The following is a 25,499-nucleotide window of genomic DNA, read 5'->3' on the forward strand; positions in this document are numbered from 1 at the left end:
TTATTAAATAAAATGGCTTTTAATAAAAAATTAAGGCCTCAAATGCGGTTGTATGATTTATCAATAATTTCAGTTATTTAAAAACCTGAGAATGCAGATTGCATTACGACATAATAAAAATCGCATGGTCGTTAATCAACGGAAATGAAGGCTGGAGGCTAAAGAGGAACAAGATAATTTCTATGAAGGCATAACCATAAGTCGTAAATTAAAAAATAATTATCACACAAAATATTAATGAAAATAATAATATAATAAATTACCTCATGACATTGAGACTTTGATCTCTATTTCTTTTGAAAAGATTAAAGAGTTCATTAAAATATTTATCTGATTCTGGATCTACCCTACAAAACGATTATAAAATTAAAAAAAAATACAAACAATTGCGGGAAAAATTGTAATAAAAAAATCTTGAATAGTAAATCATTGAATAAATGATATTAGGTATTCCTTACGCTTTCTCGTGATGGAGACAAAATGTTGTGCTTAAAAGGAGAGCCAGGATGAACAGCAAGAGTGTTGGAATGAAAACGGTTGTAAGGATTTCTTTGAAATAACTTCTCGTAGGGATATCTGATTTTTTAGGTCTTGCCCATCGCCATTCTGCATGTTCTGGGGTTTGTCTTCCAATAACATTCATGCTGGACCCACGTCGAGCACTTTCTTGATGCTGACTCTGATTCTCAGAGATCTATGAATTTTTAAAAGTATTTCATTAGATTTTATAAATCAATCAAGATGTAAAAAACAATTGCTTACAAGTTTAAATGAACACCAGTCCAAATAAAAATGGGCCTTCCTGAATAACACTTCTTTGCTGGTTCTTTTGTAGTCCTTGGGGCATGGGAATTTTTTTTTTAATGGTTTTACTTCTTCTTCAAGCTTCATAAGAACTTCAGAGAAAGGTGCGGAACTTCCTAATTTTAGCACAACCCTAAAAATAGCCACAAGTTTTAAATAATTTGTCATGTCCAAAAATCAATAACAATATCATATTTCCATTGTAGTCGAATGCGAATGTTAAATCATAGGAAATGGATTTTACAATAAGAAGTATTCATAATAGGATCTGAGAAAACTCTTATTTTGGTGAAAAAAAAAACAAATTATTTTTACATTATTTTTACATTATTTAATTACAGAAAAAAAAATCAAATCGATTGGTCATTTGGTTTAGGCGATATAATTATCGAAAATCCATAAATTAATATACCTTTTATGGAGACTATCTCGATACAACAACCTTAAGCACCTTTGACATTTTGAAATTCAAATTAATCGGCTGTCAAAATTTTTCAGGCACTTCCCAAGGATAAAATTCTAACTTTATTACATTTTACTGTTTCAATATTCTAGATTATTGTTCAGGTTTTCAATCTGTATTTTTCTGAAGATCAAGAATATAGAAGATTACTTTTGAGCATAAAATTTACTTGAAATCTTTCGATTGTTTCTAATCCCTGAAAACTTTCTCGTCTGTGAATCTCCTTTTTATTGTTCCTGAATAATAGCATCCAATCATGAAAGTAAAAAGCCAAAAATGAAGTTCGCCCGAGTCGAAATATCTCGAAACGCGTAGGACTAATTCCTCATTGGTCGAGTCGAACCGCCAAATTCAAATTCGGCGCACAGACTGCGCAGTAGGTCCCGTAAGAGATAAAAATCAAACCTCGCGTTGTCCGAATTAAACAGAAAACATAAAGCATTAAACTTCATTTGCAAAATCAAAATGCAACTTTTCTCTATTTTCATATCAAAGACCTAGTTTTAAAATTGCATTCAGTCTCCGGACATGACAAAATCTGCGAATGAGAGAAGACAGTAATCAAGATTTTTCTACTTTCAAATAATATATGAAAGAAAGAGATGTAGGTCTTAGTTATTTCATTTGACACTAGAGGTCCAGTGACTCCAAAATTTGTTTACGCCTGTTCCTTCCATTGTTATCATTTTGGAGCAATTGTTTTCTCTAACACGCAAAATAACATCGCCAGTGTACAACAAATAGCAACAACATTGTTTAAAAATGGAAGTCTCGGATCCACAACCAAGTGATTCGAGAGCTCTGCAGCAAGACTTAATTCCAGTGCTTCAAAAATTTGACAAAACCAATGAAAATATTAATGACATATACATAATTAAAAATCAGGTAATTGGACAATTTTTATTGGCATTCTCTTTTGTTTGTGTTTGCAAGCATATGCGATTAATAATTTATCTTTGAAATTTCAGTTCACTATTGGAAGAGCTCGAGATAACGATGAGGTTATTTGCAGTGTTGTTATCTCTCGTTACCATTGTATTCTGGAATGCGACAGACATAATGATTGGATCGTAAAGAACTTGAGCTCCAATGGAACTCTTTTGAATGGTCAGTTACTGGGACCAAATATATCTAAAAGTATTACTCTCGGGGACGTAGTACAATTCTCTGTTGTAGGAGATTATAAATATTTTTTTACACTAAGATTCAAAGACGAAATCCCTGTGAAGAGACGACGAATTGATGAGACATCACAAAATGAAAATCTCTCTAGGACTCATACCTTTGGGGATTATCAAGAAATAAGAAGGAAGGAAATGGAGATGGAACTTATATCGAAGAGACAGGAACAGAAAGATCTCAAAAAATTGCTGGATGAATGTCTGGAACGACAAGAAACTGAAAATGATTTTATAATGGCTGAGAGGATAGACAGCTTGAAAGATGCTTTAGAGACAGCCCAACAAATGGTTAAGATTTTGGAAGGGACATATAATATTTTTCAGGCAAGAATGGATGAAGAGCGAAAAGAGTTTGATGCTAATATTATGAGGGAGACCCAGAAGCTAGAACGGGAATTGAATACGAATAATAAGCAAGTCGAAAGAATAATTATACAGAAGATAGACAAGTGGGCGAGAAAGCATCAGAGCAAATGGTCGGACATTATCAGAGATATGATGAAAGAGGAGAAGATTAAGCTAGAGAAATTGGAGAGTGAAAACTTTAGTCTTGCGACGAAATTAAAGAAAACAGAGGATGCATTAAAAATTACTAAGGACGCACTCATGGAGAAATCTGTCTTAGCTAGACATCTCCAAGAGCAACGTAAATGTCTTACGTTTATTTATTGTTGATAATTATTCAACTTTTTACATTTTTTTTTAGTAATAATAATAATCCATTTTATGAGAGAATATTTATTTTTCTTTAAAAAAAATTTTGGAATTGAAATAAACGCGAGTCCTAAATGAAATTTTATTTTTATTTGGGAATTTATCCTGATCTTAAGACGAATATTAAAATAGCATTGAGTAAGAATAAAATCGATACGGGAATGTATAATTTCTATTTGTATTTCCTTTCAGAAATGTCATCAAACTCTAAAAATAATCTTCGTGGAAAGGTAGAAGATATCTTAGACGAGCAATTATCCTGCAGCATATGCTCTGAAATCTTCGTTAACCCCACGTCGCTAAATTGTCGTCACACATTCTGTAAGTTCTGCATATCCTCATGGAAGAAAAAAAATAAAAAAGCCAATTGTCCAATATGTCGAGTAAGAATAAAATCAATGAATCAATCAATGGCATTTGATTGTCTTATTGAAAAAATGGTCAGAGAATTGTCCTCGGAGCTGAGAGAACGCAGAGAACAACTCATCAAAGAACGTAGAGGCAGTTGAGAATTATTTATCTTAGAATAATGTTAGGAGCTTTTATATAAGGGTATAAATTATATAAACTCGTATTCTCTGACGTGTTTTGTCGGAAATCGATAAGGAATGACGTAAATGAAAGGAAGGGTGATTCACTCAGCCTAGGTCACAGGAAGAGTCGTATCAATTCTTTTTATAGACTTGCATTTAATTACGCAGAAATTAGGCAATGATCTATTAGATTGCATTAGCCTCGTTGCATCGTTGCATCGAATTACTTATAATAAACTCTAAAATATTGTTTAATATTTTTCAAAGAAAATTACATTTTATTCGTTGCAACAATTAAATGATTTAACGAATCATGTGAATTTTATAAAATAACATTTTTCTAGGTTTAAATAAACAAATAGAGTAATTAATTGACAGACTGTCGTGGAATTTTTCATAAAGAAAAACAATGTAAATAATGCAAAAAAATGGTTAATGATATTATAATGATATTTGACAGTACTATTATATAATTACGATAATTATGTAAAAAAATAAGACAATATCTGTGAAAAGCATTTATTATTCAACTCAATTGTCAATTCATTAACAAAATAAAACAACTAAATCAGTTAAAAGAATTTCCTATAAAAATATAAAGCCATGAGTATTCATTAAAGCAATTCTCAAAGAAACTATATAATAAAAACTAAATTCTTACCCCTCAGGTTCGTTGGGATCTAGTGGCAATCGGGCACCTTCTTCTACTGCCGATGCCAAATAAGTTATACAAACATCCTTCGCCTCCAGCCACAATTCCTTTCTAAAATAAAATCAAGTCAATAATGTTTTATAATAATAAATCAATTTTTCCAATCATCCTAAATTTTTTAACGAATGATTCATCCATCACCTAAACAGATCCAGAAGTGTTTCCACCGTTGTCTTATTAAATGCATCATCAATTCTTAGATTATCAATCTTCAAGTAAACTTCATATTTTGTTGAGTTTTCATTCTGTTGAACATTCATATCCAGAACTTTATAATTGGTATTGTATGTTTTCTTGCTCAATCCGACAATTTGAAGCTGAAAAATAAAAATTGAGCTTTTACCAAAGAGATCATGATTACAGTAATTGGAAACGCAAAACAAAAAATACAATAATTCGAGCCCATCGAATGGATCGAATGAATGATTCAATAACAAAACTTTTCAAACAAATTCGATTAACATTTCAATAATTAATTAATTAATCAGTTAAGGGGTTACAAGGATTTCCTGGCCAAAATAAAAAAGATGTTTATCCTTTTTTTAATTAAAAATGCAATCAATTAAAACTTTCTCTCATACTAAAGATATTACAAACAGCGAAACCCATGCAACTAATTTATGACAATTAAAAAAAAAACATTAACAATATTTACCGTGAAATTCCCTTGATTCTTTGGAGCAACTCCATACAGAAATCCCTGGTGATGTTTACCACTGTACGTATAATGAATCCAGGGTGGTAAATCCGGAGAATTGAGCAGAGAAGCTTGATACGAAAAGTCCGTTCCCTGAGAGGAATCCTCTGATTGACAGAAAGATGATTAATTACTTTCTGTAAAATTGATAAAACACTTGGTTTACCTGTAACTCCAAAAAGCTCAGGACCAATGGGAATGACAAACACCTTGGAGGTCAGGATGCTCTCCCCCAGAGCATCCTGGAGTCCCCAAATAATTGTGATAATCCATATGAACATCTTCATAATTAATTACTAAAAGATTTAATATTTTTGGATGAAATTATACATGCCAGCACATGCTCCAAACTTCTCGGTTTCACATAGAAATTTGAGGGGCGCGTGCGCCAGTTTTCCAGTGCCGTGACGTCCCGGAAATCCCCAGGAACTCGAAAACCCTCATACCCGACGAAATCCTAAAAGTGTTAAAAATAATTCACGTAATTATCGTCATTATGAATTCTCCCGGCGACTTAAACAATTGATATTTATGTGATCTTCGAGGTTATGTTTGTGTATTGTCTCTAATGATTGTTAGTCAGTCGAAATAGTCGAAACGTAATGACAAAAACAGGAGATAGAAGCGAAAATAAAAAAAAAATGTTTAATTACGTCACTGGCTATTGACGTACGAGGAATGGTAGGCGTGGCTTATCCAACCATCATCCAGTTTCACACCGTCTCAATATCAACATTTTTCTCAATAGTAAAATAAAAGGGTGAACATAAAACAGAGTACGTATCAAATAGGAGAAAATTAAATTGACACAGACACGTACATTAAAATCAATCACAGCGACGACTCCGTCCCTTCCCTTACCGTTAATCACCAGCGAATCCCAACGTTTCATTTTTTTTTTTTTCACCGTGTATACATAACATTATTATTATGGTTTTGTTGTATTAAAATTAATAATGCGGATAGTCAGTCGACGGTTAGATGAGTGCGAGGAAGTACGTCCTCAGGTGGCTATTCGCCCCCGGGGGTTGAATCGTCGGTGAAAGCTATTTCATTTTATTTATTATTTATCGAGGTTTGACACTTTATATTTTATGAACAAATACCTCTATCTCTCTAGTTGTTTTATAGAATAATTTATTTATTCAGTACTACCCTTTGTGTAGGTTTTTATGTGTGTGGAGAGGTTGACATGGTGCCAGTGCTTTTCAACTATTTGGAGTCTGTGTTGGAGTGTTGACAATTACTAGGGCTTTTTTATTATTGCATCGAGAAGCTCAAGAACGGGTGGAAAAATGTCGGGAATACCTGTCCTACTCATCACTGCCAATGTTGGCAGCATCTTCGAGGAGGTATGAATTATATGAATTTTATTCAAGGATTTATCATTTTTTTCCTTCCCAAAAGAAAAATTGCAATTGTTAATTAAATAAATGTAGATTAATTCCAAATAATTGGGAATTTCGTCAGTTCATAGCCCCCAATATGATTTTTATCTGTAGTAAATTTCAGCGGGATCTGTCTGTTAGTTTTCGAGATATCGGTGATTGTTTCTGAAACCTTTTGTGCGAATATCTCAGAAACTTTCCAACTAATTTAATTTTTTATGTTGGAATTCGGCAGAAAGCTTTCTCTTATGATCACAATATTTTCTATTGAAGATGGACTGGATCGAATGATTGATTCAGGAGATATTAAATATTTAAAGGATTTTCTTGAATCTCTAAAAAACGATTTGACTGCTGAATTTTTTACACATGTAATTGAGACGAAAAATTTGTATTCATTTATATTTAGAAGAATTTACGTAATTGCAAATTATTATTCGTCGACGTAGCGATCCACGAAAGCAATTGCTGGATAAATTTTCTAGAAAAATATTGACACTCTGTTTGCAGTGGATTAAATCCTCGAGAAAAATGTTATCCAATATTTCTCGATATATATGACTTAATCTGACTAATTGAATTGTCATACTATTTTCTAGCCTGAAACAATGCTAAAAATATGGACAGAGGAATTTTTGTCGGTGAGTCGAGGATGATTCAATAATAGATATTTTTTTTCTATTCCCCAACCGACGAAAAATAATACAGAGAATGTTTTTCTATCTTCAGACTGTTTCGAGACTGGATCCGAAGTTTATAGCACTGCACTGCCAAGAAGTAGGTGGTAAAAATTACGAACAAAGCATGAGGCACGTCGAAGACTTTGTTAGGTAAGAAAACGTATGAAGTGAAGGGTTTATCAATTTTAAAAATTTCAAGTTAAACTAGACGTGAATTCCTCAGTCATGACTTCTGATACACTCATTTGGAATTTACGTGTTGACTCATTTCTCTCGCTTTTATCAGATGACTATAATGATAAAGAGTAAATAAAGTACTGGGATTTTAACGCACGAGTCAACGCCAGTGTAAAAATAGCAATAATGAGATAACCGATTATTATTATTCTTTTTTTTTACACACGATTGAGCGCCCTCAAAGGGTTTTTCAATCTCACATTGAATTAACGGAGCAGGCATGAAAGGGAAACATTTTTAAAGCGCTATTTAATCGTCTAGAGATAAAAATCAATAGTCTGATAGAGCAGTGGGTCAATCTTTAATTAATCAGTCACTCAGACAAAAATCAATAATCAAGACGAATTCATTCTAGGCTACTTATGTCTTCGGAGGAATTGCGACTCTTCGATAAAGTCAGGGTATATCTGGATGAAGATTTCTCATCAGCCGAACATTTCACAGCCCTTGGAAATTTTTATTTCATACACGAGTCTTTAAAAGACGTTTTGTTATGGGATTTCAAAGGTACTAATCTACTCTCTCTGATTAATTCCGTACTTTTCTCCTTCTTCCATTTGCTTCACTCTAAAAAATAGTTTGCCTTCAATTTAATTCATTGAATCTCGGAAAAGGAATTTTTTTCGAAGATACAGTTTAATTGAAATTTTCATTTCCTTTTGTAGAGTGCACATTTATCCCAGTGGGTGGAAAAGAGGTTCATTCTGGAAATATCGAGTCAGTAACGACCAAAGAGAAGGCAAAATTCCCGCAGGATTTTTTTCCCGAATGCAAATGGTCCAGAAAAGGATTTCTACGTACACGATGGAGTGTCAGCGGAACAGTATTTGATCTCATTAACATACACTTGTTTCACGATGCTAGTAATTTTATTGCAATGGAGACTGTAAGTCCACAGAATTCACATAATTAAATAGGTCAGGGATTGTATGAATTTTTCTCACTTGTAAAAATATTCTGGGTGTTTAGTTTCCGTCAGTATATAGCAAAACAAGAAGGAGGGCACTTGAGCACACCCTCGAACGATTTCATAATGATCACTATGAAAATGCACCGTATTTTCTATTCGGTGATTTTAATTTTCGTACTGATACTGCTGGTGTCATAAAGGTAATGTACAATTTTTAAAAAATAGAAAATAAAATACACGGAGATAACTTTTCTCTTGTATTATTTATTTTTATGCTTGTGATTAACAAATGCCTGATAACGTTCTTTTGCTTTTGTCAGATATTTACCCATCACTCTCCAATTATTTAACGATAAAATACAAGTTGTTTTCAATGTATATAATTTATCATTATCCATGAGTTGTGACTTATTCTTCTTCTAACAAAATGAAAAAGCCTTTCTAACAATACTTCAATGTAATTCCACAGAAACTTACCGAAGATACTCACGAAAGCAAGCTGTCGAGTAAGGGTAATATTTCTAGATTACAGTTTCGCAACAATGAAGAGAATCTGATCCTAACACTAGGCAAGAAAGAATTCTCCCATTGTGAACATCGACACGTATTCGCGGAGAACAGTGGTCGATGGGTAAATTCACTTAACTATTTTTACATATATTTTTTAATGAAATAATCGGTGATTAATTTACCCTAGTTACGGGAGTATGATCGGGAGCTGGATGACTTCGAGGGTAGGCTCTTTGAATTTCCAATCGAGTTTGTCCCAAGTTATCCATTTGAAGAGGACGTCAAACAGGGGAGTAATTATATGCAGACAAGAGTACCTGCTTGGTGTGATAGAATACTCTTGAGTCCCGCTGCTAAAACACTAGTCCAGAATGTGAGTCAACAACTATTTATTAACTATTAAAAATTCAAAAATCTCTATTTTGTGTACATGCGCAAATCCCAAACATTTTAAACTATCCAATACTGTTTGAATTCTTGTTTTTAAATAGATATCATCCTCTGATAGTGCGGAATATGGTATCATCGGGGCAACCACTTGTATGGGCGATCACAAGGTAACAAAAATCAGTTTATCCAATAACAACAAATGCTAAATAACAATATAAAAGATAATAGTAATAATGACTTCTTTACCTTCTATTTGCAATTATTTTATAAATGAAGAATAATATGAAAATAATTTTTAATACCGGACTACATAGCCACACCGTATTTATTTATCATTTTTATTATCTTTATTAAAACGAAAACGTTCTTTCAATGATTATTGTGCAGCCTGTTTTTCTGGAGTTTCGAATGATTCTCTAAACACTCAAAGGTACTAAGAAACTTGTCTCTCTGTTTCTCTGCTCCTAAATTTATTTTCATTCACCATATTTTTTATTTATTTTATCCCTTACAACATTGAGAACAATTATAATATTATTATTTGGGGCTTGCTTACTTTATTAATTGAGTATTTCCACAGTGGACTTCATATCTTATTATTTTTGTTTTATATTTTTTAAAACTTTTACCAACTTCCCTTTACCACCGTGTTGTGCACATAATCATCATCATCATCATCATCATCATCATCATCATCATCATGACTGATAGTTTCGAAGAATATTGTGTATCCAGATATATTCCCCAACAGCCTAGAACATTTGTTTAGAATATAAATGACACAGCTCCTATTAATGACCCGTTGAGAGTTTTCTGTAATCAAGTAGAATGAAAAACAGCAATGGCACGAATTCCATTCCCCAATTATAATTTTTGATGCATTGTTTGAATTATTATTGTAATATTTATGGTAAATGGTCAATCCACTTAATTACAGAAATGAATTGAAAGCACAGATAAATGATTATTGGAGGTACCATGTACGATATTATGCCCTTTTTCCAGCCAGTCTACCTCCGTGCAATATTGTCCATGGATGCAGGTATGATAAATTGCTGTACTGGAAAATTGCCTCACATGTGTTTTAAAGTGCCCGATAATTATCACGAATTATTGTCAATGTTGCCTGCCTGTCGAGCTAGTTATTCACGTTCACGTTCAAATGATCGTGTACCATCATCAACGAGGCTTTTGCACGCTGTCCCAATTGAGCATGATCCGTACACACCGGACAGCATGGATAGTCCAAGCCCAAGTGCATTTGCTGTACCAACAGACAGTGATATTCAAGAATCAGATCCAATTACCTGTGAATTATCAAAACGACGACACGAAGCTATTAAACGTTTCGATTCAGCTGTATCACCTGCGTTGCTCAAGTCTCGTCTTGAACTTGTTGTTCAATGCAATGAGATTGCTGAAAGGGAGAGAAGGCGAAAAAATATGAGTGAGTGTCGACTGCGCTCTTGGCCAGAGACTGATGACAGGCAGTTGCAGGGGATACGAGAGCACAGATGTAACAGTGATGTATCTTGGCAACGAAATTTACCTCGTAAATTGTATCGATTCAGGAGATCATCATCAGACACCAGTTCAGATGACAATCCCATTTCTCGAGTTATTATTCCCAGGATAGCTATAATAAATGCAAGTAATTTTCAGTCTAATGAATCATCGGTTCATTCTCCCGAGGAGGAGCATCTTGCCATCAAGTACCAGAGACATTCAGACAGTAAAGATGGTACTAGTGTTGATGGATCGAGTTTAGAACTTGATATCGATGAAGAGCAGCCAGCAGAGTTGCTGAAAAGGGGAGGAAAAATTTCGAGAGCACATGACAGTGGTCTGGACACTCTTGATGTTGAGGATGGATTGTCTAGGGGTGGCTCGACAGGTTTCAGCTCCAATGAGACCACTTCGACGTTGCCTTTGGACTCGGAGAAGGACGACAGTCAAAATACTGATAAAAAAAACGAGATGGAAAGCTTGGAGATTGTTAATCAGCAATCACCGTCATTGATAGACAATGTCCAAGAGATTAAAATTGATGTTATTGCGTCGAGCAGTGGCTCCTCGCATATTCACAAGGCCTCCATTGAAGAGAGTAGCTGTGGAAGTAATACGATGAGACTCAAGGCTCACAGGACTACCCAAAGATATCGTAGTGACATTCTTGAGAAAAAAAGAAAATGCTGCAAGTGCTGCTGCATTATTAGTTAGTTACCCAGCGAAAGTTCAAATCGAACCTATTTATTGATATTTATTATTTATTGTTGATGTTTTTATTGAATTATTTTCAAGGGACACAAGAATGATCAACTAGAATGGATCATTCCTCAGTTTATCTGTTGTGTTCACCTGAGATTAATTCACGAAAAGTTGTAAGAATCGTGAGTCGATATCACGAGAGCTTGGAGAGTTGAAAATTGTTACCTCAAATTGTCAACCAAGTGGAACGTCATTAAGATGTAAACAATAATATTTAATCTCTTCAAGTTCTCGTAATGGACACCAAAATGTATTTTCTTACTCTTTAATTTGAAAACTTGTGTTTGCCCAACTGCCAAAGTTAGAAGATTTTCTGAATGTTTGTACTATTGCTTAAGTGTTGAATCACTCTAGTATATTTTGTTAGACTGTTTGTAGTATTTTTTAAAAAATCAACAGGGAATACCGGTGCGTGTGCCATTTTTTAATATCGAAATTCCACGTAGAATTTCTATCTAGTTTATATTTATTGAGATTGGCGGGAGGATTTTAGTTGTAATTCTAGTACTTAAATCGCAAAAATGGAATATATTTAGATCACCCTGGGCATGTCGTTGAGGATGTTCCATCAATATTTAATGCATCGATATTTTTTTATTATCATTGATTCTGCACCTGTTTGCGTTGTGATTTTCCTTCGGTCTTTTATGATGAGAAAAATAATCTCTATTTAATTTTCATTCTATAACTTTTTCGTGTATTCGATCTTGACTAACAATTCTTCAATTCCCCTTGAGCTTCCGACAATTAGTTCTCTATAAATATCTCGATACATCTATGTACCTAATTGTTTACATTATCGTTGTATTTATTTATGGAATTGGAATTTCGCTCTTGGCCTGATTATTGTCTTGCTCAAGTGAACAAATTTAGTACAATGAAAATATTGATGTTTATGCACGTTTTAAAATGTTTTCTCTTTAATTTAATGTCACGTTCTTGATGGATAAATATTTGAGGTACTTGAGTAGTGAGGATATATCAAAGTAAGTGGATCAAGTGTCTTTGTACGTCACAAGATATTTACGTAAGCAAAAAGATATCTACTGAGTCTAAACTATTTTCTATGATAAATAAAAAAATAATTTTATATTTATCACATTGGATATGTACGTCATACGAATTTTTAATTACTTCAAATTTTTTTTATCGAGATTTCATTGACAGAATTGATGTATTGGGGGAATATTGAAAATTAATTTTGAGACACTTGTTTTGATCCTCAATTCGATTATTCAGGTGAATGATGAATGAGTTAATTGATAGTGAAAGAAAAAAATTGTTGATGATTGCTTGCGATAGAATTGTTGGAGTCTAATTGCGAGTACGAGAGAAATGGAGAAGCACTGGTGAATTCGATTGGAGCAACAAATGGCAGCAACGGTACAGCAACAATTACACGTTACATCCACATTAAACACGCTGATTCGTCCGTTAAAATATTTCGCGAAACGACCGTCTGATGTTCAACAAATATTCCCCTCGATAATTAAATTAATAAATGTATTAGGAAATGACTAAAAGTGTTAAAAAAATTGTCGAAAAAGTAACAAACAAGCATAAACATAATTGTAATATTAAAATGAACGTAAGAAAGTTGATTATTATTATATTTGAGATTTTTAAATCGATTTTCCGTTCTCTAGGACAGAGACAGTACTTATAAGAAAAAATTGTTTATGTAATCGTCATTGATGTAAAAAAAAAGGGCCAGATCTTGTCCGTCGTATGAACGTAGTAGGTGTTCACAAGAATTCCTCACAATTCTTTTCGATAAATTATTGATAAAATTTTTTTAACTTGTCATCAATTCCGAGGGAAAATTCAGCTTTATATCCAAAGAATGATTTTTTTGTTTAAAATTTAACCAATTAATTGTTTAATAGAATATAAAAATTTTTATAGAGTTTATGATTTGTTAAAAATGAGGAACAAATTCAAATTTCATTAAATTTAAATGAATAACTGAAAATATTTAAGCGAATGGTTATTCAATGTAATTGAGGACGAATCTTGATAACAGATGAAATATAAAAAAGTTTATTTATTGATAACTCTTCCAGTTTGTTAAAGTACTTATCCCTTGTATAATTTATATTACAAGGTAGATAAAGAAGAAATAGGAAAATCATTAGCAAGCCATTCCTCTAGGTAAATTAAAATTATTAAGATAATTTAGGTTTTTGATGATAAGTTGGAGAAACGATGCTTTAACGAAGAATGTCTGCCAGCACGAATTTTTATTCATGAAAATGTTATTAAGAGATTATATAATCCATTGTCATCCCGTTAGTTGAAGATAAAGGAAGAAAATCTCCCCTTAAGAATCATGAATGTTGTACTTTTATAAATATATATGAGTGTACTTATATTTTGTAAGGGCAGTGCCATGTATACTTGGACGCACCATTTTTCCATGTTAACAATTCACAAGAACGTTGAATTACCAAAAGTTTTGTTTTTGCTTGTTGTTAAAAATAGACAGAGTATTGAATATTTGGACGTAATTAGATAGTGCACTCTGCGCTTTATGTACTGTTCAGAAAGTAGTCAATAAAGTTATCAATGTCTGACTCCAAATTTTTCAATTGGCACGTCAGATTTCAAAATAAAGATCAATGGTGAAATTAATTTGTTGATTAATTGGTAAAAGTGTATATTAGGGGCCTCACCTCCGATTTGCTTGAAATTTTTTAGAGGCAGTCATTTATTATCCATCGAAAACGCATACAATGCGAGATATTATTTTTTTTTAAATAATATTCTTTAATCTCGGTTACCCTGTATGTACATCATCGGTGTGTCGTTTTTGAAAGGCTGTACTAATTTAAAATTTTTATTTACAACAGTGTAAATTGCATTGTGAATTAATTTAATTCCAATTATTTTCGAATTTATTTATACAAACAAGGATTAACTTTATTTTCATTCGAATATTCGAAAATAAGACTTTGTCCATTAATTAACCGTGCGTTATCAAACAAATCAGACAATCCCAAGTCCATTTTTTCTGCAAGAACTTCTCCAGTTGAATGATTAAATATCCTGAGTTTAGCAGTATTGGCTAAATTATTAGAGTTTGGAATTTTGAGAATTTCAGCGATGGAATCGATTATTTTGCCGATTGTCCAGCGAACACTGGTGAATACAGGTGCTGGTTCCTTTTTGCAGATAGCCACTGGAAAATAAACCAGAAAGTATCTTCGGTCGACTGTGGGAATACCTTGAGCACCAACTGCTCTTCCTTTTAGTCTCATCAGCTGTACCTATTACAGAGTAATGAATACACATTAAAAATGCCAAAAACCATGAGTATTACAAGGATTAGTGTTTAAATGAATCCCAGACTTTACCTTGTTAGCCATTTCAATTCGTTTTGCCTTTTTCAAATTTTCATCAATTTCTGCATCGACTGCGCTTTTAGCAGCTTTGAATTGTTCCTTAGGTTTTTCCCATTCTTTAATTTTCTTGGCAGTCTCATTCTGGCTCATTTCTAAGCATCCATGATATCGATGAGCAAGACAGAAATGTTTTTTACATTCAATACAATTAATCTCAACTGGAGAAGAGCTTTTGCATGATTCTTGGGAGCACATGAAACCCTGGATTTTCACAGGCTCCGAGACAATATTATCTAGAGTTTCTTTGCAATTATGCGAGATTGGATTAAAGTGATTTCTGCAAAAAATTGAGGAGCAATGGGTGCAGGTGAATGGGAGGAAATCGTTTTGTTTGCAGGAGTCTATGGTACAGTGGGTTCCAACTCTGGGGAATTCCATATTTCGAATTAATAAAAAAGAAATTCAGAGAATAACAAATGATGGTTAATTGTGAGATGGAGTTGGCGAATGCAAGTGGTTTTCACTGAGAGATCCAAGGGCTAGATTATTCCACTTCTGTTCCAATTCCTTGAGAGTCATGTGCGAGTCTCCATTGTCACTTTCTGGATCTGGTAATTCTGATGATGGCACTACAATATCATCGATTGGAAGACGTTCTTTTCTCCAAGCCTCGTCGATCAATTCTAATAATCTCCCGTCACAACACACTTGGCTGTCCATGTTATTACAATAACAGAAATCTGAAGTTATTTATGATTAATTACTCCCCAGTAATATTTGCTGAATTACATTTTTATCTTTTACTTACGATTTCAATTACCAGATTGTGAATGGTAAAAGTGGCAGTCGTGAGTTGTTACTTTTATATTTATGTTGAATGAGAGAAACTTTTGCTATTTATTATCTTGTTTTTTAGGTTAGTGACGTGCGAATAGTAAATAGGGTAAATAACAAAGAATAGCTTTCATGAAAACTACATTACCGATAATCAATAGAATGGTTTGAAACCGTCTGATGGTACAGAAGATTTCGCAGGGTAACGCCTCCCGGGAATTCCCCCAAATAACTCAATGTTTTGCTATTTTGTTCCCAAGATTTGGATACTAGGTTTTTTTATCATGAAATTCGATTGTAAGTACAGAAAATTATCAATAAAACTTGAGGAAGATTTATATATTTTCAATTGATATTTATGATTATTTATGATGAGAGAAACTTCTGCTATTTATTAACTTGTTTTTTAGGTTAGTGATGTGCGAATAGTAAATAGGGTAAATAACAAAGAATAGCTTTCATGAAAACTACATTACCGATAATCAATAGAATAGTTTGAAACCTTCTGATGGTACAGATGATTTCGCAGGGTAACGCCTTCCGGGAATTCCCTCAAATAACTCAATGTTTTGATTTTGTTTTCAAGATTTTGATACTAGCTTTTTGAACACGAAATTCGATTCTAAACTTGAAGGAGATTCATCAATTAAAAAAATTAAACTTGAAATAATAATAAACGGAGAGAAAGGTTGAAAAAGTTAGAATAAATGTCATATTCATTTCATTTTAATAATACCAGGTGATATAATTTATTGCACAGAGCCTGAAAATTAGTCTTTGTCTGATGGTTTTGAAAAATTTCAGTAACAACTGAAGAAGAGTGATTTTTCGCTGTGAATTTTTGATTTTTACCTTGCAATGAACACTTGGATTCTTTGATCTACAAAGTTCACATCGTCATTGAACGACGTAGGACGTTGACACTAAATTCAATTAATTTATATACACAGTACAATATTGATCGCAAGCCTCGCGTCGATTTTTTCATTTTTGCAAAGTGAAAGCTCCACAATTGATTTCTCCCATTGTTTCTAAAAAAAAATTTCTTCCAACCAATTGCCACGTTAATTGTCACTCATTAATTGTTTCCCTCATTTGAAACTCACAATCAAACCATGTCTCATCTCCTAGGGTAATAAAATTAATTGTAAATCGGACTATCTATTCGTTAATACACAGAATGTAACTACTTAAAAGATAATCATTTCAATTCGCCATTTCGCTTATTCAGTGTTCTCTTCTCAGCTCTGGGAGTAAAAAATAACGGGATAATGAAAACATTTATCTCTAAGAGAGATGGAAGGAAGGGAAAGGTAAAGGGACAATGCGAAGGGCGACATTATTTGTACAATATTTACAGGCGCGACCGTGCAATTACAATTAGTTAATCATTCAATAATTGAATTATACACGAAAAAAAAAATGTGCTTTCATCACTAATGGCTGATAAACACAATTCATCTAATTAGAGAGCTTTACATCCGAATAAAAAAATCTCAACTAAGCAATAACAAATGAAACTTCAAGAGCCATTAATAGGTCAAAAAATGTAAATTGAGTTTCCTAGGGAAAAAATTTTTTTCAAGTCCATTACGAGTGAACTGTCATATCTCTCCTCTCACCTAGACATCGGTTACACCGGTATCTTTGTAATAAATTTCATAAAAACGTATTAAACAAATAATGATTGATGAAGTCGCTGATATGCACTGGAGTTTGAATTCCTTATTTTTCACCAATAAAACAGACTTTGGATTGGTTATTCTTCACTTATTTAAGTACACGCCATATATTTTCAAGCTACTAGGAGGCCGAGCTGTACCAGCCATTAGCGGTGGCCTTGTTGCTAGGATGATAGAGATGAAATCCAGGTCCAGCAGCTGGATGATGATAGAATTGGGGTTGATCAGTGAGGCCAGCAGAGGCTGCATAGGCAGCAGCAGCATCGAGAGCACTAGGATGAACAGCAGCTGAGTAAACCTGTGGTTTTAGTGGTAAAGGCTGAGCTGGTTCATACTGGTGTCTCAGAAGAGGATCTCCATAAACAGGAGTCTCATAACTGCTAACTACACTTGAAGAATGCAATTGGGCTTGCTGCTGTTGCTGTTGCTGTTGCTGTTGCTGCTGCTGTTGCTGATGAGCTTGCTGTTGCTGCTGCTTGTCTCTCGGTGAAACTGACGATGGTGGAGTCATAGCTGAATGATAATCCACTCCATATCCACCAGCTGATGAATACGAAGATACTAGACTGGGAAAGGGTTCAGCACCACTTGTACCTGTTGCCGATTTCTGATTGTGCCCTAGAACAAACTGATGCTCACCATACGTTGATGAACCCTCAGAGCCAGGTGGTGTTGGTAATGGACCCTGAGGTGTTTCTCCTGAGTAATAACCACCACCTGATGTTGGAGTTCTACTCGTACTCGAACTCATACCGTGAACATTTCTGATTACACTCTCTCGATTAACGTAAAGCTGACGGAGAAGTGCTGATGCTGGATGAGGAGCGGTCGATGACTGCTGGGGACTGAGATGTCCCAGATGATGATGAGCACCAATCCACTGAATCGTTGATTTTTGTTGCTGTTGCTTCAAGAGAGCGTCTGTACTGAAATCCGTTGGCTGATGGAGAGCTGGAGATTCGGGCTTGCTCAGTGATGCTCCTGGTAAATGTTTTGACATTGCCTGCTCTAAATCTTTGACAGAGGTACCCCCATGAACTTCATCTCTGGTCTCAGTTCTTCGTATCTTTGGGCTCGATGATCTCAGCACTTGGTCATTGGGTATCGAATGATTTGATGAAGCTGGACTCAATGCGTGATTTCTCGGTGTTTTTACAGTCTCGTCGTCATCATCGTCTTCACCAGATGAAGTGTCATCCTCTTGTGAGAATTTTCGTTTGTGACGGGTCAACGACTTGACGGATAAACTTCCTAAATTAGTCACTGTTGCCTGTGGTTCTTGTTGAAGCTGAGATACATTGTCATGATGGCGACCACCACGGGTCTCGCCTTCTGAATTTCTACTGTCCTCTCGATCTTCAGGAGGCGAGTGATGTGGATTCTCGGGATGAGAGTTTGGAGGACCGCCACTATTTCGTCCCTCTGAAAGAGAAAGAATAATCGCTCAATTATTTACATCAACACTTGCTGTTGGAGACTTTTAGAAAACCTGTTCTTCACTTGGAAGAGAAAAATTGTTTTCAAATTCATTCCAATAGATTCAGTCGGTCAGAAAAAAAAAATCTGGGTTACTAATGGACCCTTTCAAAAGTTCCAAGAAACCCTCAAATATATTCATCCTTGATCCATTCATTTTTACGTTAGTTTTACATTTTTTCTTTTAATTTTGGAGATCACCACATTTTGGCTATCGAATCCCTAGTCTTCGTTACGATGATTTTTCATATGGTAATTTAGTTAAAAATGAGGCGCATAAACGGCCACCCACGTGAGTCTCTTTCATTTTTTCTTGTACATACTTTTTTGTATTCGATGGCGAAAAATCGAGTGGTCTCTTTTTTCTCATTTAAGTGAGCTCTAACGGCTACTTCATGGCGCGTTAGATGGTGCCGTGTGCTTCTATTATTCTGTTACAAACGAGAAAGATTTTTTGAGAGCGTGTCCAAGCGGGAATGCCGCTTTAGTTTACATGGGTTCTTGCTACTGGGACGGCTTTGACACGCGATCGATTGCTCTTTTCTATTAGTCGCGCCTTTTCTTTACATCATTCCTTAATAAAAGAAAACCCTTTTATTCCATCATTTTTTAAGACTAGTTTTTATATATGCAGATCTATGACTATATATTTAAAAGCACATAAACGATGCGGTTAAATGTGGGATAGGCATGGCTCATTATGAAAATGTTTTCATCGGCCTAGGAAATCGGAACTATTCTGGTGTTCATCGTTAATTAATCATATTGGATTGAAAAATGGTTAATAGTAATTTTTATTTGTGAACCACGATTCGACTGCTCGGTACAGTAATTTTTCTTGGACTTTTCTCTTCGTGTAGGCCATTGAAATATTATCATGTGCTCACCCCCTCTATCCGCATCTGGGGAACCGTTTTCAGGATCATTTCCTGCAGCATCTTCACGTTTCACACCAGAGACACCGTCCTCTAGTTGACAACAGTCCATTATCAAATTCTCATATTCTCTTCCACTGCAACAAAAAAATCACATGTTACATGAAGGTTATTAAATTGTTATTTATACATGTTAATATTGTAAATTATATATATGGAAGGTTGATAAAGAATTATGCAAAATTATATTCCAAGTCTTCGGTAGTACAGTGGTAGTATTTCCGCCTGTCACGCGGACGACCGGGGTTCAATTCCCCGCCGGAGAGATTTTTATTTTACTAAAAATTCAGAGAAGTATCTTCAACAATATTTTTTTGTCTCCTAAAAAATTATGATTTATCCAGTTATCACTTTTAGTTACACTTTAAATTGAATAATGATTAAAGATTTCTTGGTGCCCATTTATTCTGTCTTAGCGGGGTGAATTAAACTTAGGGGAAGTAGGGCGAAGGTAACAAGTATTTTTAACAACCATAAGAGAATATGACGTTACAATACCTAATAACATAGTTGACGCAAATGATGTTTTGTTCCTCGGCATTTTTGGAATTACAAACAACAGTAGCACATGTTTGCAGCCACGTGTATCCTCCACTTTTATTCATTAATCTGTAGTAATGCGTGAGAACTTGACCCTTATTGATGACTGAAAAATAATAATTGGAGTGTTATTAAAAAAGTTAATAACCACGGTAAATAATAAAAACTAATATAATTCTAAATATGTGAGAGGGGACGAAGAGTTTTCCAGTCACGTTTCGGAGGAATATTCCTAGACTAGTAGTTTAAGGGTAAGGTAGAATGAGTTGAGTTGGTGGAAAGTTAATAAACTGAACAAAGCGAGAATGAAGGATAGAGAGGAAACTAGGTGTGGCGTTGGAGGGAAGGTATCAAGTGAGGTACCTCCCTTTAGCCTCCTGTCGCCACCCACTTTTCGAAAAGCGTCGAGGGTAAAGAAGAAGACAAGGTAGACAAGGTAGATAGATCAGAGAGTGAAGGGAGAGAGCTATATGACTGAGAGCATGGTAACAACTACGGGTGGAGATGCCGCATCCGGCGTGCTACTACGTCGCTTCCTGAATACCAACTAAGGACAATCCATGGTGGTCGTCAAGAACCCATACTATCCTCTTTCCCTCTCTTCAATAGAGCGAAAGTACGGGAAACGACATGGTTTTATGACCAAAAAGTTTATATAATATTACAAAGACATTTTCGTAAGTTTTTCTTCTCCTATCTTTATTTATTTTTTCCCCTATTTTTTCTCTCATAAAGCAGGAAAGATGTGACGAATGGTTTTAGTACTTACGATCGACGTGTGATTTTCTTAGACGATTTGCATCTTCTCCGTGACAAAGGGCGTACAGACTTTTTCCAGTCAGTTCGTCAGCTGTGTAATCTAATAATTCTGACACTCTGAAAAGATGAGAAAATCTTGTTTAGTTTTTGTTGCATGTATTTACATATTTTCACTTGAAAAAAATAATTAAAAATACATGATGCACATCTATAGAAAAATTCGGTCGATGCTGCCTAATAAATATTGTTGATTCGATAAATTGTAATTTCTTCTACATCCAGTTGCAGTAATTCAATTTCGCCATTGGGTAACAGTCATCGACGGAATTCTCCAATCAGTGGATGGACTTACTTTGGTTCACAATGTGCTATCCGAAAATCAAAGCTGATCCTAGTAACAAACATATCAGCCTCCAATCGAATTTCATGTACACTGGGTGGTGGCAGGGCAATGGCGATTCCCACCATTCCCATCAGTGGTGGTGATGATTTTCTAGTATGACTGAATGGGTATTGCGGCCTCAGTCGACAGAGAAGCAAAACGACCTACGGAAAACGAATAGAGCCTTGAATTAGGTTGATATGTTCAACTGGGCGAATAAATAGGGATTTAAGCAGGGTTGGTAAGGCCTCGTTAAGACAAGACCGTTGGTCATAACTTCGTTTAGACGGAATTCGGGGAAGTCCCGCGGCGGATCGTTAGAGGGGAGCTCCTTTTGGTGGGGAAAAAAATATTAGGGTGACATCTAATGAAGGAACTAACGAAAATCCCCTGGTAAATGACACCTAATTGGCGATGCATTATGAACATTATCATTATGACACTTACTCGGTACCCGGAAGACTTGAAATGACACCCTCTTTTCGTCAGCGTCGACTTCATTCTAACGCAGAACGCTCTATCATATCCTTTGTACAGTCCGCTCGTGGTTAATGACATCACAGATGACACTGTAACATAGAAGAGCAGAAAGTTGTAAAATCAAATGAACGTAAGGGAGGATTATTAGGTTACCGCTCAATGTTGCCATTCTATTAAACGATGTGTGGGGAGAAAAAAGAACGCGGGCGATATAAATTCGGATGATTTATTGGGTGGAAATGAACTGAAAATGAGTTCATTCATTTGTTGCAAGCATGGGAGTGGTGATGATTACGGGTGTGTCGTGCAGGAATACATTGACAAATTTGTCAGGAAGAAGCGGGTCTATGTGAGAACATGTCGACGGACGTGTCCAGTGGCAGCAGTGGCAGAAGTGGCAGGAGTGGCAGAAGTGGCAGAAGTGGCAGAAGTGGCTCCTCCTCGTCGTCGTCACGAGCTCATCGTCCGAATGCAGAGTACGATACGGACTATCGCCCCTTCAAATAGTCGTGGAAAAGAGAAAGAGAGAAGTTTCCGAATAGCAGTGAGAAAGGTGAAGAGGATGGAAGCGACGAGTGATGAGAGAGAGAGAGAGAGAGAGAGAGAGGTGAGGAAGGGGAGACGTTATACGTGCCAGGAGGTGTAGCCATCGCGGAATAACAATTGGGAAAATGGTCGGGGGTTGCATACGTATGCGAGACGAAAACTAGGGAATAGTATTGAAGAAAGACAGAATGAAGTCCAGACTCAGGACGACCGTGAACCCCAGTAGACGTTTAGGGTTCTCCATTCTCTCACTAAGCTACCACGTCTATGAGGTTATGTTTTCAGCGTATCCTCAAAGCGCCCCCTGGAATACACTCTCCTAACCTCTTTTGCAACCCCTGTCACGACTGGCCCATACCCTTATTCTCTCTTTTCTGTCTCTTTCTTCCCGTACTCTTTCCACCATGTAACACCACGTGGTGGCACCGACGGGCACGTCCCGCACGTCCGATGGTTTCTCATCCAGTCCACGTGATCATACCACAACCCCGTCGATCTGCACGTTCTAACTTGCGGGACTCGTCCTCGCGTGGCTTTTGGGCGTGACCGAGGCACGCTTTCCGGGTTACGCGTTCATTCAGCTTGTTCTCAACTCGCCTCGAATTGTGTCTGGACCACTGGGCTACATCACGTACCATAGCATCACGATTTTATGAAGCTTTTCGTGTAATGCTGAATGAAAAAACACGTCTTCTCATTCGAACTCGCACCACTTGACAGTTCGAGAAACGGAGAATGGTTCAGAAGTATAAAGATTACAACCCGCGAACAACTTTGTCCATAAAGCACATTGGACAAGCTGAATCAAGCGCAATTCAGGGTATCGAAGGTCATTGAAGGAGTACACGCAAAGAAAAAAGCATCAATTCAAGCATCATTCAATATCTTTTTAAGTTTATTCAAGTTCAATGTTGGAACCATGCAATCGTTTTCGTATTCAAATCAGCATCTGCCTCATTAAAGTACCCGTAAAGGGTTACGAACAGCATGAAGAGAAAGGAATCTAATTCAATGTATTGATTGCATTATTACGTATGAGTCTGAAAGACTAGATGAAAACTTGATTTCTTACGATATCTTTCGTAATTTCACCGCAGCGACATTTGTATTCAAGTCAAATCAACCCTTTCTTCCCAATCAATCCCAAGTTTTCTAGACGCACTTTGGATTTCCATTTTTAGTAGGAACGGAAGCAGCTGAACCGTTCTCTCGACAACCGGAAGGACGTAACCATTAAGTTTGCCGTAACTTTATTCGAGATTCTAAAGCATGTATAATTGAGTTGAAGTTAATTACCATCCGGATTTGCAGTGGAAGTGGAGCCATGCTCTTCAGAAGCAGCACTACTTGGCGACGCAAGACCCGAACTGGAGGAGTGTGGACCAGATGATGATCCTGTGGAAGTCAGACCTAGACCAAGTTGCTCGGCAACTTCAGCATGATCCTGCTGATGAACATAATCGAAGACACTCGATCCCGTCATCTCCACCTGCACAATCAACAAAACAAATGATCAATATACAAATCCGTCATCGACCATCAGTCAACATTATCATACTAATTCTTCGCGCTTTAAATGTAGAGTACCCATCGACCCAGAAGTTGGCGTCATTCGTCGCATAATTGATGACAATGCCGACGAAAACTTCTCCTTGAATAGAATGCTATATGTTCTTGGTATTGACCACGTGAAAGTCATGACTTGGATTGAAGTCAAACGCGTATGACAAATTGATCGAATTAAGCATTCAATGCTTGCTGCTAACAGTTGTGTAACTGATCAGGCAGTATTTCTTTTCTTTTTCTCTGGTCTTTATTTCTTCATGGCTCAAATGTCTGGATATTGTTGGCTTTGGTTGATAGGTTTGAAGTGCAGGAGGTGTCGTCGGCTGTTTGGAATAAATTAGCTGACTGTCTATATGGTGTCGTTAGAGTAGATGAGGAGGAAGGTGAGGTGGAGTACGAGGTAGAAGTTTATAGATTCGGTATCGAAGTTGTACGTGTCGCGGATACGAGCAACGATTAACCGGGCGAATAGACTTTGCCTCGTTTGGTATTGTCCTCGCGTTCGATCCTCGACGCTGAGCCTTCGAGGAATCGATGAGCACGAGGCCGACAAATAACACCATCAGTACATTGTGTACACCTTTCGGCTTTCCATGGGGCTTCGCTTTTCCGTACCCTGTTACATTTTAATGCCCAGGTCCACCATTTGACTCGTGCCAATTGGTTCCATGCTGATTCTCCTTGACTCTTCTCCTTTTTTCTATCAAATGAATTTAAATTGCAACGTGAAAAGTGATTTTCTTCATTGGAAATGTAAATCTCTGTCGGAAACATCGAACCCAGAATATTCAATGACCTCTAGCATTTATTTTTCAATGAGTTGTTTATGAGAAAGATCATTTGTTTCTTCGAAATGAGATGATGTTCAGAATAACAAATTGTGTCAGCCTGCTACCGTTGCGTCCTCATTTTCAACTCATACTTTAAGCAGACCCATCTACCGTTCCTGAATGTCATTCAGAATTCAAAAACATCAGAGCCGTATCCATCAAGATTCTTCATAAATCCATTATAGAGGTTGACTCGTCAGTTACGAGAATGATTCTCCACATGTGCATTTCAAAATTTCCAACCTCTCGAATTCCCTCGGAAACTCCACATATATATATATATATATATGATTCCCTTCCGCCTCCCACCCCCTTCCCCGCCCCCTTCCTGAAATACCCTATTGATTGCCCCAGGGTTTCGTACAGGAGACTCCAGAGCCGTACCCCGTCAGTCGCTCCTCCAGCTCCCTAGCTTTGCCGAGGCCAAACTAACCCCTCACCCCTTTTCCTACCCTCCAAGAGCAGACCTTTCTATCCATCCATCCACCTCACACTGACGGTAGAAAAGCCCCTTTTGGCATATACCTATCCTTTTCCTCTCCGACCCGCGTTGGCTTTCCCCAGTCCCACCTTCGTCCAAGAGGCATTAGGAATGGCGAACACGCCGCCGTGCAGAGGCTACGTGAGCCGCATTTCTACCC

General features: G+C 36.1%; 6 protein-coding genes and 1 non-coding gene across 12 annotated transcripts in view; 3 read left to right on the forward strand and 4 right to left on the reverse strand.

Annotated features, from left to right (window-relative positions):
• Positions 1-6,003, reverse strand: part of Scgalpha (sarcoglycan alpha) — a 6,933-nt gene extending 930 nt beyond the window's left edge. Inside the window, exons 1-8 of one of the 5 annotated variants that reach the window (XM_011306394.1) lie at positions 5,966-6,003; positions 5,271-5,561; positions 5,063-5,211; positions 4,549-4,724; positions 4,357-4,458; positions 763-937; positions 459-694; positions 264-347 (exon numbers count right to left, since the gene is read on the reverse strand). In XM_011306394.1, the coding sequence (XP_011304696.1) occupies positions 264-347; positions 459-694; positions 763-937; positions 4,357-4,458; positions 4,549-4,724; positions 5,063-5,211; positions 5,271-5,391 (1,043 nt within the window). In that variant the 5' untranslated portion in view covers positions 5,392-5,561; positions 5,966-6,003. Of the gene's footprint in view, positions 1-263; positions 348-458; positions 695-762; positions 938-4,356; positions 4,459-4,548; positions 4,725-5,062; positions 5,212-5,270; positions 5,736-5,757; positions 5,869-5,965 lie in introns of those variants that run through there. The other 4 variants (XM_011306392.1, XM_011306393.1, XM_011306391.1 and 1 more) reach the window with 4 other exon arrangements.
• LOC105267500 (E3 ubiquitin-protein ligase RNF8) lies at positions 1,223-4,007 on the forward strand. Its single transcript, XM_011306390.1, has 3 exons — positions 1,223-2,152; positions 2,236-3,094; positions 3,355-4,007. The coding sequence occupies exons 1-3, from the start codon at positions 2,030-2,032 to the stop codon at positions 3,669-3,671; spliced, it is 1,299 nt and encodes a 432-aa protein (XP_011304692.1). The 5' UTR covers positions 1,223-2,029; the 3' UTR covers positions 3,672-4,007.
• 5PtaseI (inositol polyphosphate-5-phosphatase A) lies at positions 5,792-13,607 on the forward strand. Of its 2 annotated transcripts, none has more exons than XM_011306389.1 (12): positions 5,792-5,880; positions 6,271-6,456; positions 7,092-7,133; positions 7,222-7,322; positions 7,765-7,916; positions 8,075-8,295; positions 8,379-8,519; positions 8,789-8,950; positions 9,017-9,202; positions 9,321-9,386; positions 10,225-11,434; positions 12,790-13,607. In XM_011306389.1, the coding sequence occupies exons 2-12, from the start codon at positions 6,400-6,402 to the stop codon at positions 12,948-12,950; spliced, it is 2,499 nt and encodes an 832-aa protein (XP_011304691.1). In that variant the 5' UTR covers positions 5,792-5,880; positions 6,271-6,399; the 3' UTR covers positions 12,951-13,607. The 2 variants fall into 2 exon arrangements, with proteins under 2 accessions (XP_011304691.1, XP_011304690.1); XM_011306388.1 differs by lacking the exon at positions 5,792-5,880 and adding an exon at positions 6,057-6,179.
• On the reverse strand, positions 13,278-15,277 carry LOC105267497 (AN1-type zinc finger protein 1-like). Its single transcript, XM_011306387.1, has 2 exons — positions 14,841-15,277; positions 13,278-14,753 (listed from the first exon to the last, which is right to left on the reverse strand). Exons 1-2 carry the CDS (start codon positions 15,264-15,266, stop codon positions 14,382-14,384), a joined length of 798 nt encoding a protein of 265 aa, XP_011304689.1. The 5' UTR covers positions 15,267-15,277; the 3' UTR covers positions 13,278-14,381.
• A 17-nt stretch (positions 15,278-15,294) lies between these two features.
• On the reverse strand, positions 15,295-15,750 carry LOC105267496 (anaphase-promoting complex subunit 13). Its single transcript, XM_011306386.1, has 2 exons — positions 15,637-15,750; positions 15,295-15,568 (listed from the first exon to the last, which is right to left on the reverse strand). The coding sequence occupies exon 2, from the start codon at positions 15,546-15,548 to the stop codon at positions 15,312-15,314; it is 237 nt and encodes a 78-aa protein (XP_011304688.1). The 5' UTR covers positions 15,549-15,568; positions 15,637-15,750; the 3' UTR covers positions 15,295-15,311.
• Positions 15,751-16,381: 631 nt separating this feature from the next.
• trh (trachealess) overlaps positions 16,382-25,499 on the reverse strand; it is a 29,616-nt gene continuing 20,498 nt past the window's right edge. Inside the window, exons 5-11 of the mRNA XM_011306396.1 lie at positions 23,759-23,951; positions 21,884-22,005; positions 21,407-21,600; positions 21,065-21,171; positions 20,254-20,401; positions 19,708-19,832; positions 16,382-18,766 (exon numbers count right to left, since the gene is read on the reverse strand). Of these exons, the coding sequence (XP_011304698.1) occupies positions 17,466-18,766; positions 19,708-19,832; positions 20,254-20,401; positions 21,065-21,171; positions 21,407-21,600; positions 21,884-22,005; positions 23,759-23,951 (2,190 nt within the window). The 3' untranslated portion in view covers positions 16,382-17,465. The remainder of the gene's footprint in view (positions 18,767-19,707; positions 19,833-20,253; positions 20,402-21,064; positions 21,172-21,406; positions 21,601-21,883; positions 22,006-23,758; positions 23,952-25,499) is intronic.
• TRNAD-GUC (transfer RNA aspartic acid (anticodon GUC)) lies at positions 19,951-20,021 on the forward strand. Its single transcript has one exon. It is a non-coding gene; the product is annotated as a tRNA-Asp (tRNA).

The sequence above is a fragment of the Fopius arisanus genome, unplaced genomic scaffold (assembly GCF_000806365.1).
Source record: "Fopius arisanus strain USDA-PBARC FA_bdor unplaced genomic scaffold, ASM80636v1 scaffold00047, whole genome shotgun sequence".
Classification (NCBI taxonomy): Eukaryota; Metazoa; Arthropoda; class Insecta; order Hymenoptera; family Braconidae; genus Fopius; species Fopius arisanus.